General features: G+C 43.1%; 1 protein-coding gene across 1 annotated transcript in view; it reads left to right on the top strand.

Annotated features, from left to right (window-relative positions):
• The window catches only part of LOC134624133 (junctional adhesion molecule-like), a 201,842-nt gene extending 188,446 nt beyond the window's left edge, over nt 1–13,396 (top strand). Inside the window, exons 4-6 of the mRNA XM_063469109.1 lie at nt 7,819–7,878; nt 8,192–8,227; nt 12,875–13,396. Coding sequence (XP_063325179.1) covers nt 7,819–7,878; nt 8,192–8,227; nt 12,875–12,960 — 182 coding nt within the window. The 3' untranslated portion in view covers nt 12,961–13,396. The remainder of the gene's footprint in view (nt 1–7,818; nt 7,879–8,191; nt 8,228–12,874) is intronic.
• The last annotated feature ends 953 nt before the right edge of the window (nt 13,397–14,349 follow it).

The following is a 14,349-nucleotide window of genomic DNA, read 5'->3' as shown; positions in this document are numbered from 1 at the left end:
AGGAGTCCAGCCAGTGCACGCCTGCCGCTTTGATGTTTGGGCGGGAGCTCCGGACGCCTGTGGATCTGGTGTTTGGGTCCCCCCCCCCCCGAGCCGGACATTGACGGTGGGCCAGAGATGGACTACTACAGGAGGCTGAGGGAGCGGCTGCAGGTGGTTCACGACTACACCAGCCAGGCCCAGGCCAGCGCCGGAGTACGACAGAAAAGAGCCTACGACACCAAGTGCCGGGGGGAGGCTTTTGTGCCTGGCGACAAGGTTTGGGTGTACTGCCCGGTTCGCAAGACAGGAGTGTCCCCCAAACTGTGCAGTCACTGGCAAGGGCCGGCGGAGGTCGTGGAGCGGCTAACGGAAGTGGTGTACCGTATCCGCATGCCGGGCCCGGGGCGCATGGTGGTGTTGCACCGAGACAGGCTTTCACCGTACCGACCGCTCGCTCCGGCAGACGCCGGGGCAGGGGATGCTGGTGACACCCCAGGTTCTGATCCGAGTGACTTTTCCCCCGCCGGTCGAGACCAGCCGGTGCGCCAGAAGAAGGCACCCGGACACTTACAGGACTTTGTGTGGGGTAATGGGGCTGTCGGGGACGACTGACCACTTAGGTGGGGGCTATGTAGCGGGCCAGGGCTGTTCGGGGTTTGTTCGGTTATTACAGTTATGTGTTTGTTGTCATGTTGTTATGGTGACGAGTGACGCGCTCTCTCGGCGACTGTGTTTCCGGTGAGAGAGCGCCTTTTTTTGTTGTTTTATGTTGTTGCCACGCTGAGGAGGGAGGTAGCGGCAGTGTTCTGGGCCGGTTGTAAATAAACGGGTGCTCCCAAAGAAACCTTTGTCTCCTCCGTGACTGAGCTCGCCACAATACTAAAAATTTATGAGATAGCCTATTCTACCTAAAGTTGAAGAAACACACTTAAAGTAATAAACAAAATTAATCCTGTGGCAGAATTACTAAAAAAGAGATTTGGTTTTGAGGTGGATCAATGTTCCTTTTGTACTGATGAAAATGAAACCCTAGAACATCTTTTTTTCTATGCCCTATCACACAATGGATATGGTGCAACTTAAAAAAATTGGATTTCCCTAAATATTAATGATGTGCCACTATTTGAATTACATCATAAATTTTTTTATATGGATCATCTAGCATTGGGTGTCATCATCATACTTTTGAGTAAATATCATATCCATTGTGCTAAATGGAGGAACGCTAAGCCTTCTCTCCCTGGTTTTATTAATGATTTTAAGATATTTTTTCTTTGCTAAAAAAGACAAAAAGCACATAAAAAAATTAACCAGGATAATGCCCGTCTGCTATTCTAAATTTTGACTTATGCTGAGGCTTATATATTGTTAAGTAATGCAGCTGCTTCACTTAGGCTACTAGCAGGTTGCTGAGTAGACATCTGTGTAGTGGTTTGTTTGAAATCTACCACTTTTTCCTTCAGTTTTCGTGTCAAGAAACAACTTCCTGTTCAAATGAAACGCCTTCCTGTTTAACTGAAACGCCTTCCTGTTCAACTGAAATGCCTTCCTGTTTAACTGAAACGCCTTCCTGTTTAACTGAAATGCCTTCCTGTTCGACTGAAACGCTTTCCTGTTTAACTGAAACGCCTTCCTGTTTAACTGAAATGCCTTCCTGTTCAACTGAAACGCCTTCCTGTTTAACTGAAACGCCTTCCTGTTTAACTGAAACGCCTTCCTGTTCAACTGAAACGCCTTCCTGTTTAACTGAAATGCCTTCCTGTTCAACTGAAACGCCTTCCTGTTTAACTGAAACGCCTTCCTGTTTAACTGAAACGCCTTCCTGTTTAACTGAAACGCCTTCCTGTTCCACTGAAACGCCTTCCTGTTCAACTGAAATGCCTTCCTGTTCCACTGAAACGCCTTCCTGTTCAACTGAAACGCCTTCCTGTTTAACTGAAGTACCTTCCTGTTCAACTGAAACACCTTCCTGTTTAACTGAAATGCCTTCCTGTTCAACTGAAACACCTTCCTGTTCAACTGAAATGCTTTGGTTTTTCAGTAGTGTGTGTGAGAGGTAAAATTTCAATAGTGTGTGTGAGAGGTAAAATTTCAGTAGTGTGTGTGTGAGAGCGTTTCAGTAATAATGTCCCTTACGGCACCTCATAAATTCCAATATATTTTAAATTGATAGCTCTTTGTGCTCTTTCAGTTTGAGCTTGTTTTATATTTAATGTTGAAGTTATGGCACAAATCACCAGAGAGCTCTAAATGAAGAGAGGATTTGAATCTTTGTTAGGCTGTTTTAGAGGAAAGTCAAATAGGGGAACATATAACGTCTAAAAGAAAATTGAAAACCATAACTAGCGGAACATGGAACTTGGAAATACACTGGGCTGAAAGAAATAGAAGAAATACAGCAGAAGTACATGAAGAAAATTCACTGAGAAGTAGAGTTGATGTTTTGACCAGGACTGAGAGAAATCAGCACTATATATACACACAGAGAAGGGTAATCAGGGGAGTAGAGACAGTTGGGAAAATGAGACACAGATGTAAAAGAACAGATAATAAGATGAGGGAAGTAAAACTCACAGTAAAGAGCAAGGGATGAATAACTATCCAATAAAGCAGGAAGTGAGAAGTGATAACTAAACATGGAAATGCAGACACACAAAAAATGGAACAAGAGACACTGAGAGAAAAACTAAACTCTAATACAACCCAGAACTAAGAAGTAGACTAAAAACACTTAAGAAAAGTACAATTATAAAACATAAACACTAAAAACACACAAATGAAGAACCAAACAGAATATTTAAATAAAAACTTTACAAATGACATGACTGCTAAAAGACTTAAAAACCCTAGGTCAAACAGCTCAAGGCCATGACAAAGATAGACTAACAATCACAAAATTAGGGAAGCATTTCCAACTAATGAAGAAACCAAAATTTTTACTGGCTCATGTAATGAGAGAGAAGAGTCTGATGGTGCACAACATTGTGGGGATGAGGACTTTGAAGATCCATCTTCTAGTAGCTCATCGGTCCCCAAATCTTATACTGAGTCCTTTAACCGGTACAAGATTTGGATCTATCAAAGGAAGTGTCTGATTTTGTGGGTCTGGCCTCAGTCAGAAAATCTCCTGGCTCCAGGAAGTTCAGACCTGACGTCTCTACAATGAGTCGTCTAGATGTAAAGGATGTTGTCTCACTGACTATGTTCTCCTCTGTTTTCTCTTTAGAGTACCAGCTGGAGATGGTGGAGGTGACACAGGGGAAGGAGTTTGTCCTGCTGCCCTTTAAAATCAAAGAAGGCTTCACCCAGGATGTCAAAGTGGAGTGGAAACACAAAAACAAGATGGTCCATGAGTATCAGATTGGTAAAGACCAGTGTCACTTAAAGGGCCAAGATCAGAAACAGCGCACTGAGATGAAGAAAGACCCACTGAACACTAAAGACCTCAGTCTGACCCTGAAAGACCTCCACCTCACTGACAGTGGAGTCTACACCTGCACCGTCTACAACAAGGATGGACACATGCTGCTACGGAAATCAGTGACTCTCAGTGTCAGAGGTGAGTGTTACAGCTGTTTGTCCACCGTCCAAAATAGGTATAGATTTATAAGTAACAAAACAGAATTTAGAGACTAAAACTAAGAGTTCACGTAATAAAAGTTAAACAAAAACTAAACATTTACACACAATCAAAACAAAAGTGAAAGGAGCAAACCCACTCTGGAAACTCACAGAAACTAAACTGAATTCCAAAGAAAAGGCCAACACTAAATAAAAACAATGAAAGTATCAAACTATAATAACTGTAGATGATGGAGGATCACCTTCACTGACATCTGTCTGTCTGTCTCATATTCTCCTCTCAGTTCCTGAGGTTCAGATGGTGGAAACAGTTAAAGGGGTTCAGTCTGTCCTGCTGCCATTTACAACTGATATCAAGCTTCAGGACGTCACAGTGGAGTGGAAACATGAAGACAAGAAAGTCCACGTTTATCAGAAAGACCAAAACCAGTCTTACATACAAAGTCGCACAGAAGTGAAGAACGAGCAAATAAAAAATGGAGACCTCAATCTGACCCTGAAAGACCTCCACCTCACTGACAGTGGAGTCTACACCTGCACCGTCTACAACAAGGATGGACACATGCTGCTACAGAAAGCAGTGACTCTCAGTGTCAGAGGTGAGTGTAACTTCTGTTTGTCCACATTACAAATCCTCAATGAAAAAGATCCAATCAAACAGCCTGTGATGCATCATGGGAATGTGACATATGTAGAATCAGTGCAGGTTTGCTGTATGTGAGTTGAGCCGTACAGCGCAGGAGAGAGAGGGTGGCTCCTGCCTCTGTTTTACAGTCCATGATTGTATAGAAGCTGTTCTGTATGTAGGATATGTAGGACTGTGTCACAGTGCAATGCTTTTTGAGACAAATATTTTGTATTAAATGTTGAAGTTGTGCCACAAATAACCAGAGAGCAGCAAATGAAGAGAGGATTTAAATATTTCCTGTTAAATGTTTTGTGTTGTTACCTTTGATTGGATCACCTGTGGTTAAAGAGGAAAACATGGAACTGAAAATACTGCATTAATACAGTCATTTAGTTAAAATCATAAGTACATAGCTGTATTACTGTTTCCAATGACTGACAGATGAAATCAAGCTGTCATGGTTTGTCTGACTGGACTCAAACGCAGGACTCAGGAATGAAAGTTCATTGAGTTTATTTACAGTGTTGGTGCAGTAGTGCTCTATGCAAAGTCTTTTTGAAGTGCTCAGTTCAAAATTCCAATATGTACAAAATCCAATAGAAGGAAGGCTCCACATTTGCATTGTGTATAAAGAAAATCATTAAAACAGCTTTATTTAATAATTTAAATACAATACCAAAGATTTCTAACCCTAACAGAACCCTGAACCTTCCTAATAAACTCATTTGGGCATGTGCAGTGCTTCCACTCTCTCTCTCTCCCCTTGCTAACATTTTCTGTGCTTCATAAATGTTCTATCAAAGTCCATGTATAAATACACACCCATCCATCCATTCGCTTCCACTTATGCTTTTCAGAGGGGCTGGAGCCTATCCCAGCTGTCACAGGGCGAGAGGCAGGGTACAACCTGGACAGGTCACCAGTCTGTCACAGGGCTAACACACAACCATTCACACCTATGGGTAATTTAGATTAGTCAATTAACCGATCCCCTTTCTTTAGGCTGTGGGAGATAGGCCACACAAACACATGGAGAACATGCAAACTCCACACGGAAAGATCCCGGCCTGATGGTGGAATTGAACGCAGGACCTTCTTGCTGAGTGGCAGCAGTGCTAACCATCGTGCCACCGTGCTGCCTGCACATTCTTGGCATATTTCACAATCAGGCTCAGCAGTTCCTCTTTCTATCTCAGCATGCATAAAATTAAAGGCAAAGTTTAAACATTACCCAAGTTTCATTTTTTCATCCCTTATATTTCATTTCACTCGCTGGGCCCACGTCCTCATTTTAAGTTTGACAGCATTTTAGTAGGTAAAAGTGAATGCTTTGACATGAATTGAGCTGCGGTTTGGGGAAGGCCTCTGGCGATGGCTCACGGACCTGGCAGATCCCCATGTAATAAACAGAAATGAAGAAGGTGAAGAATGGAGAAGAAGGATGGAGGGAGGGTGGGGCACGTAAACGAGAATGATCAGCTTGCGGAACTGGGGGGAACCTATATAGATGACAGCCGGAAGGAGCGTGTTTGGAGGCGTGGTCCCGCTCCTGAAATTCCATACATAATAGATTTAGAATAGATTTATGCATGACTAACTATTAACAAAATATTCTATTATAGCACTCTGTATGTCTGTAGCTATAAAAGGCTGGATGTTCAGTCTGATCTACTCTTTTGAATAGATGAGCCAGAGGATCTCAGTCCCCTTGATCTTCAACCAAACTGAGTCTGTCATGCTGACGTCTCTCATTGCTTCTGTCTGTACAGCTCATGTTCTGCTTTGTTCTCCTCACAGACTACCAGTCAGTAGTGGTGGAGGTGACACAAGGTCAGAAGTCTGTCCTGATGCCGTTTAAAATTACAGGTGAGCTTCCTCAGGTGATCAAAGTGGAGTGGAGACTCACTCACCCTGAAGAAAAGATGGTTCACTGTAACGACAGCAGTCAGAAACAGGATCAGGTTTATGTAGGCCGCACTGAGATGAACAAAGAACCACTGAGCGCTAAAGACCTCAGTCTGACCCTGAAAGACCTCCACCTCACTGACAGTGGAGTCTACACCTGCACCGTCTACAACAAGGATGGACACATGCTGCTACAGAAATCAGTGACTCTCAGTGTCAGAGGTGAGAGTAACATCTGTTTGTCCACATTACAAATCCTCAATGAAAAAGATCCAATCAAACAGCCTGTGATGCATCATGGGAATGTGACATATGTAGAATCAGTGCAGGTTTGCTGTATGTGAGTTGAGCCGTACAGTGCAGGAGAGAGAGGGTGGCTCCTGCCTCTGTTTTACAGTCCATGATTGTATAGAAGCTGTTCCAGAGTCAGCTCATGTTCACATATTTATGACATCTTACACTGGAAAGTCTGCTGTTGATCTCAGTAAATGAACGGGGTTTCCTCATTCCCTGTACACAGACTGGCAGATGTTGATATAAGAAGATGACGTGGTGCTCTGTAGGAAAACAGAACAAGTCCACCATCAAAGCAGACTGTTTTCTCAGTTTGATATGTAGGACTCTATCATAGCAGTAATCAGTCATCAGGCACATACAACCAATGTCAAGTACTTTGTTTCCGTGCTGCCATAAAGTGTCATATTCTATTCTGCTTCTCACCAGAGACGCCAGACACAGGTGTCCAAAAGATAGACACCTCTTACGCACGTAAGCAACTTCCTCACAGAGGTTGGTAAACAGATCACAGAGTGATTCATGTGACATTAAACTGACACTTTGCAGTCATCAGGCAGCACCTCATAAGTGTTGGTAAATGATTCACAGTGGTCAGTTTCTCCATCACAGTCTGATCTGTGGCTGACGTTTTATTTCTGGAAAGGTTCTTGGCACATTACAAGAGAAATGCACAGATTGTACTGTGTACCATCAAAGACAGAAAGAACAGATTGGGTCCTCCATGTTTGTAGTTCCCTATTAAAGAGTTGGTGGCTACACAGCTGGATGATCACACTTACTGACATCTGTCTGTCTGTCTTTTTGTTTTTTTCTTGTCTGTCCCATTTGGTTCTTTAGCCGTCAGAATTGTTGTCTGAAGACCAACAAGGATACCCAATGGATTTACTTTGATCAAATTTGTCATCACAGCCTTGCCGTATTGGTCCATTTGATCAAGATTTGTTGTTATTATTTATTTTATTTTATTTTCAGTTGTTACAGACGGGACAGACATGACTGAGGGATAGGAAAGGGAGAAAGAAAGATGAAGAAAAAGAAAAACATAAGGGAAGAGGGACCGTGAGAAAGGGCACTTACAAAGAGAAAGAAGAGAAAAAAATCTCCTGGATCACCTGTTGAGAGAAAAAAAAGAGAAAACAAGCAAAAAAAAAAAAAAAATGCATCACGGACTAATGTCATTTTTCTCTCTACAATTAAGAAAAAACTTCAGACAGGCAAATCAATGTTGGAGCTAACACTGGCACAGATGGTGAAAGTGCTGACAAAGGTCAGTAAATGCCTCAGAAATGTTGGTAAATCATCCACAGAGGGCTGTAAACATACTGAGATGGATCCACAACTTAATTCAATTTTATATTATTTATATATGCTGATATCTGTCTGTCTGTCTCTCTTGACAAACCATTTTTCATTCTACATTTCAGAAGAAACACCAAACACAGCTGTCCAACAGGGAGACACAGACCAGGAAACAACTCAAAGAGGTCAGTAAACACATCACTGAAGGATTCATAATACATCATCTGTCTACCATCAAAGAGGCTACAGAGTTAATCCTCTATGTTTGAAATCTGTCTGTCTTTCTGTCTCTCTTGACACATGATATTCTACTGTATTTCTCAGACTGATTTACAACTCACTTCATTTGTTTTCTGGAAAATTACGACCAAATATTTCCAAATTGAAGGCCTGAAATAAGATAATAATCATCAGGCAAATACAGCGAATGCAAAGTACCTGGTTTCCTGTCTGTCTTGACACATCATATTCTATTCTGCTTCTCATAAAAAATACCAGATGCAGATGTGGAACATGGAGACACACCTGGCACAGGTCAGTAACTTCCTCACAGAGGTTGGTAAACACATCACAGACTGATTTATGTGACATTAAACTGACATTTTGCAGTCATTTCTTTCAATGACAAGAAATTTGAATTGAGTAAAATGTGATTGACAAACAGAGTTTTAAAAAGTAAAAGAAAATTTTCATATAACTGATTTAAAGAGTGTAAAATGAATGTTCTTGTCTAAATGTATTAATTCAATCTCACTGAAGATCACATAAAGTAAATGAAACATGGAGTGAATTATAATCAATACTCACTGAATGTTTAAATGTGATGCAGTTTCTGTTACAGGAAAGAAGGAAATTTAATAAAATAATTTTATAGTTTAAATTTAAATTCTATTTTTAATCATCGGTGTAGAAGAAGTCAGAGAGAGAAAGAAGGTGTGGGTGTTGAAGGCATCCAACAGGAGAGGGGGGAGAAAGGGTGGGCAGGTATGGAAGTAAGGTGTAGAAGATATTGGGGGTTGTCAAAGGAGTTTGCAAAGAAAAGCGTCTGGACTTCTTTAAGTTGCTTGAAGACGTTTCACCTCTCATCCGAGAAGCTTCTTCAGTTCTAAGGTCAAATGGCCGAGAGTCCCAGATTTAAACCCAGTGGGAGTATCCCCCCAAGGAGGGACAAAGGACCCCCTGGTGATCCTCTAATCACATGCGCCAAAGTGTGAAAGCGGGTGTGGGACCTAATCAGCCAGGGTTTCGGGTGAGCTCATTGTGAAACCTGGCCCCACCCTATCATGTGATTTCCTGAGGTCAGATGGCCCAGGATGTGAGTGGGCGTTAAGGCGTCTGGGGAGGGAACTCAAAACTGGATTATAGATGGCAGACAGTTGGTGTCGTAAACCACCGCCTCTGTTCAAAGATGGTCGCTCACAGTGGACATAGATGGCCTCTTTCACTCCTCTTTCAAACCATCTGTCCTCTCTGTCCAATATGTGAACATTGGCATCCTCGAAAGAGTGACCTTTATCCTTAAGATGCAGATGGACTGCTGAGTCTTGTCCTGTGGAGGTGGCTCTTCTATGTTGTGCCATGCGCTTGTGAAGTGGCTGTTTGGTCTCTCCAATGTAGAGGTCTGGGCATTCCTCGCTGCACTGTACAGCATACACCACATTGTTTAGTCTGTGTTTTGGAGTTTTGTCTTTCGGGTGAACCAGTTTCTGTCTGAGTGTGTTGCTGGGTCTGAAGTACACTGGGATGTCGTGCTTGGAGAAAACTCTCCTGAGTTTCTCTGATACACCGGCTACATAGGGGATGACAACGTTGTTGCGTCTGTCTTTCTTATCCTCCCTCGCTGGTGTCTGATCTTCTTTTCTGTGCCTCTTTGCTGACTTTATGAACGCCCAGTTCGGATAACCGCATGTTTTCAGTGCTTCCCAGATTTAAACCCAGTGGGAGTATCCCCCCAAGGAGGGACAAAGGACCCCCTGGTGATCCTCTAATCACATGCGCCAAGGTGTGAAAGCGGGTGTGGGACCTAATCAGCCAGGGTTTCGGGTGAGCTCGTTTACCGGAAGCCCACACACACGGACCAGTACCTCCTCTTTGACTCCCATCACCCTCTGGAACACAAACTTGGAGTAATCAGGACCCTACACCACCAGGCAGAACATGTTCCCTCTAAGCCTGAAGGGAAAAAGAAGGAACACACACATGTAAAGGAAGCACTGAAAACATGCGGTTATCCGAACTGGGCGTTCATAAAGTCAGCAAAGAGGCACAGAAAAGAAGATCAGACACCAGCGAGGGAGGATAAGAAAGACAGACGCAACAACGTTGTCATCCCCTATGTAGCCGGTGTATCAGAGAAACTCAGGAGAGTTTTCTCCAAGCACGACATCCCAGTGTACTTCAGACCCAGCAACACACTCAGACAGAAACTGGTTCACCCGAAAGACAAAACTCCAAAACACAGACTAAACAATGTGGTGTATGCTGTACAGTGCAGCGAGGAATGCCCAGACCTCTACATTGGAGAGACCAAACAGCCACTTCACAAGCGCATGGCACAACATAGAAGAGCCACCTCCACAGGACAAGACTCAGCAGTCCATCTGCATCTTAAGGATAAAGGTCACTCTTTCGAGGATGCCAATGTTCACATATTGGACAGAGAGGACAGATGGTTTGAAAGAGGAGTGAAAGAGGCCATCTATGTCCACTGTGAGCGACCATCTTTGAACAGAGGCGGTGGTTTACGACACCAACTGTCTGCCATCTATAATCCAGTTTTGAGTTCCCTTCCCAGACGCCTTAACGCCCACTCACATCCTGGGCCATCTGACCTCAGGAAATCACATGATAGGGTGGGGCCAGGTTTCACAATGAGCTCACCCGAAACCCTGGCTGATTAGGTCCCACACCCGCTTTCACACTTTGGCGCATGTGATTGGAGGATCACCAGGGGGTCCTTTGTCCCTCTGTGGGGGGATACTCCCACTGGGTTTAAATCTGGGACTCTCGGCCATTTGACCTTAGAACTGAAGAAGCTTCTCGGATGAGAGGTGAAACGTCTTCAAGCAACTTAAAGAAGTCCAGACGCTTTTCTTTGCAAACTCCTTTGACTACGATGACCTGGATGACTGAGAACCTTCACAGACATATTGGGGGTTCCTCCCTTTTAACTTCTGTGAAAGGAGCAGGTCAGCAGGTTGGATCTAAGAGGTTCATGTTGAAGATACCAGCAGAGACGGATGGACAATCACACTTATTGATATCTGTCTGTCTCTCTTGACAATCCATTTTTCATCTCAATCTCTCAGAAAACAACGACAGATCCAGATTTCCAACAGGCAGACACGTCTGACACAGGTCAGTAAACACCTCACAGAGCTTGAGAAATGCTTCACACAGGTCAGTAAACACATCATAATCCCATTCAGAGTCCTGTGTTGTTTGCAGGAGTTAGGCAAATACTGCTCGCATAAACCAAAAAGAGTCGTCCTGTCAGAATTACATGTTATTAAGATACCAAGTTAGAAACACCAAAACATGTGTGACCACAGCACACGAGGCAACTGTCCTGACCTGAACTCAGTGGATCCTAATTTCACACCGTTAGATGGCCTTCAGACTTTTATACAGTTTGATTTATCGCACAACACCAGAGGCCCTGAACGCATCGTGCGATTAATTTAGATCCAACAGACAGAAAATATCAGGCCAAAACTAAAACTAGTAATCAATCATCTCGCATAAACAACCAGTGAAAAGTACCTGAATTCCTCCAAACAAACTGTTTGTCTTCACACATCATATGGTCCTCTGCTATTCAGAAGAAACAACGAAAACAAATGTCCCACAGGAAGAACAGTTTGACACAGGTCAGTGAACGCCTCATAAATGGTGGTAAATGATTCACAGTGGTCAGTTTCTCCATCACAGTCTGATCTATAGCTGACATGTGCATTGCTCTGGAAAAGTTCTTGGCACATTACAAGAGAAATCCACACATTGTACTGTGTACCATCAAAGAAGGAAGGAACAGATTTGGTCCTCCATGTTTGTAGTTCCCTATTAAAGAGCTGCTGGTTATACAGCAGCTGATTGGATGATCTGTCTGTCTGAACATAACATTTTCAACTCTACATCTCAGAAAACAAGCAATGGAAAGAACTTGGCTCTAATCTTTTTGTCAAACTCGGAGTGAATAAAAGCAGGAAAACAGTAAAAGGTGCAAACTGTGAAAGTGTGGTTTATTTCATGAATACAAACATTTTTACAGTCCACAGAGCAAAGTAGCATACATGATAAATGGATACTACAACATAACATGGGCTGAGTAAAACTCATCGTCTTACAAGTTGTTATAGTCTATAAACTTAGAATAAACCATTAGAAGTTATAAACCAGAAGAGCAGAGACATTTTTGAAGAAAATGGATGTTAACAAAGCAGGTAGCAGCTGACGGCAAGCTGCACACACAGGCGCCGTCTTGGATTGAGAAAACTTTAAGCTGATTCTTCCTCAACTTAAATAAACCCTTGATATTAGAGTTTAGTGTTTTAAGGCATCTATTAAAAACAGTCAGTGATGGAGCTGCTTCCTCTCAGTCATTTCAACCTCCTCTCTCCTTCCTTTGAGCGTGATTATCATGACACCGTGATCAACAGTATCAAAAGCAGAGGTGGGATCCAACATAACCAGAACGGCGTCCTCTCCAGTGTCTGCTGCCATAAAAGTGTCACTAGACACTCACCACACTCCAGAGAGGGAATCCAGTGAAGGTCTTTACAAAGGGAACAGACAGAAGACGGGAAGAGCAAAACTAAAAACCATCTTGGTTCAACAAACAATCCAGCCATATGTGACAGCTTTAAAAGTGGCTGCTGATGAGATCATTAGTGAGATTGATTCATATACAAACACAGTGACAGACAGCTGCTTTGTCCCTGCAGTCTCTGCTTTTCTCTGGAATATTGTCCTCATGTCCAGGGATGCTGCAGTCCTTTGGCTCTGCTTGATGATCAGGCGTAGACCACCTGAGGGCTGAGTGGGATTACACATAACATGAATCAAAGCTTTGCCCACTCCTCTGTGTGAAACTGGAACATGTGATGTTACATGTGTGTCATTATGAGACCAGCCTGGATCCATCTGATGCTCTCTCTGACTCTCCTCTGTCTGCTCCTCCAGGATGGGGGAATACTGTTACTGGATGGGTGAGCCAAAAAGGTGGCCAGGCTGTGGCTCAAAGTGGACGAAATGGAACTGGAGTATGAAGAACAGACCCTCTGTTAGCTTGTTGTGGTTCATACACTGTAAAGTATGTGGTGTAACTATGATACCATAAACATGAAGATGCAGCTTTGCTTTGACCTTCCTCTGCTAACAGCTGAACAACCTCAGCCAGCTGTTTCTCTAACATTAGAAGCTCATAATGATGATGATCCAGAGTGTGTTGTTCCTCAGTGTTGGTTCCCGGTGCTGCTGTGCTGTTTCCTTGTGTTCTGATGGATCTCCATCTATAGCCTTGTGCTGAAGCCTGTGGGCTGAGTGTGTTGTCCATATCAGTGTGACGTGAACTCTAATCTGAATGTATTGTAAAGGTTCATTAGAACAAACTTACTGCATGTTTATATTTATTTATTTATTGATTATAGAAGTGTTGAACTGTGAGGTAAAAGGAAAACTTTAACATTGATTCCTTCTCTGTGTACAGCTAGTGTCATATGTTGTCTTCATATAAAGTTTTAATATCAGATATACTCGACTGTACGTGTTATTCTATGTATTCTGTAACCATGTGGAAAGATGACATGTTTCTATAAATGACTCTGTGATTGTTGCTGTTGTGATGTTTTGTTTTTTGATCCTCTGCAAACACAAAGACCACCTGTTTGTGTAAATCAGTGTTTCCCACGAAACAAACTTGTAAATTCTGTATTTTACTCTCTTACACTGGAGTTCCTTGTGGACATAACATGAACCTGATACCAAGAATGTAGTTTGGATCATTCAGCATCATTAATGTTGAGGCAGCCAGGAAGTGTGAAGAATGAATTGTACATTGTTGCATCAATAAAAACAGTGTTTACATTCAAAAACATCCACCCTCAGAAACTCTGTTCATTTACACTCTCAGTCAGTAGCGGTTTTAGATACGGGCGACACGGGCAGTTGCCCGGGGCGGCATCGTGGTGGGGGGCGGCATCACGGGCATCGGCAAAAAAAAAAAATAAATGCTCGTACTCATGCTGCCCCGACGTCATGCCAGCGCATATTGGGAATGGCATAGGCACCGATCGGTTTTCTATCGCCCATTTGCTGGGAGTAAGGGCGCCAGAGGGAGTATTCGCCCAGGGCACCAAACAGGCTAGGACCGCCACTGCTCTCAGTACTTGGTTTGGGCTCCAGCACCATGAGTTACTGCATCAGCTCCTGCTGAGGAGTCACTGAGGCTCAGGCTGCTCTGACTGTGATCTTCAGCTCTTCCAGAGTTTCTCATCTTCATCTTAATAATAACAGATTCTCCAAGGTGTTCAGGTCAGGAGAGCTGGCTGACCAATCAAACACAGTAATAAGCTTTTGGTTTAGTGTGTTTGTGAGCAGCTCCTGACTCCTGCTGGGAAAGGAAACCAGCATCTCCATGAAGCTTGTGAAGAGAACGA

The sequence above is a fragment of the Pelmatolapia mariae genome, linkage group LG3_W (genome assembly GCF_036321145.2).
Source record: "Pelmatolapia mariae isolate MD_Pm_ZW linkage group LG3_W, Pm_UMD_F_2, whole genome shotgun sequence".
Taxonomy (NCBI): Eukaryota; Metazoa; Chordata; class Actinopteri; order Cichliformes; family Cichlidae; genus Pelmatolapia; species Pelmatolapia mariae.
The sequence above is the reverse complement of the archived record's forward strand: the minus strand, read 5'-3'. Positions and strand labels throughout refer to the sequence as shown.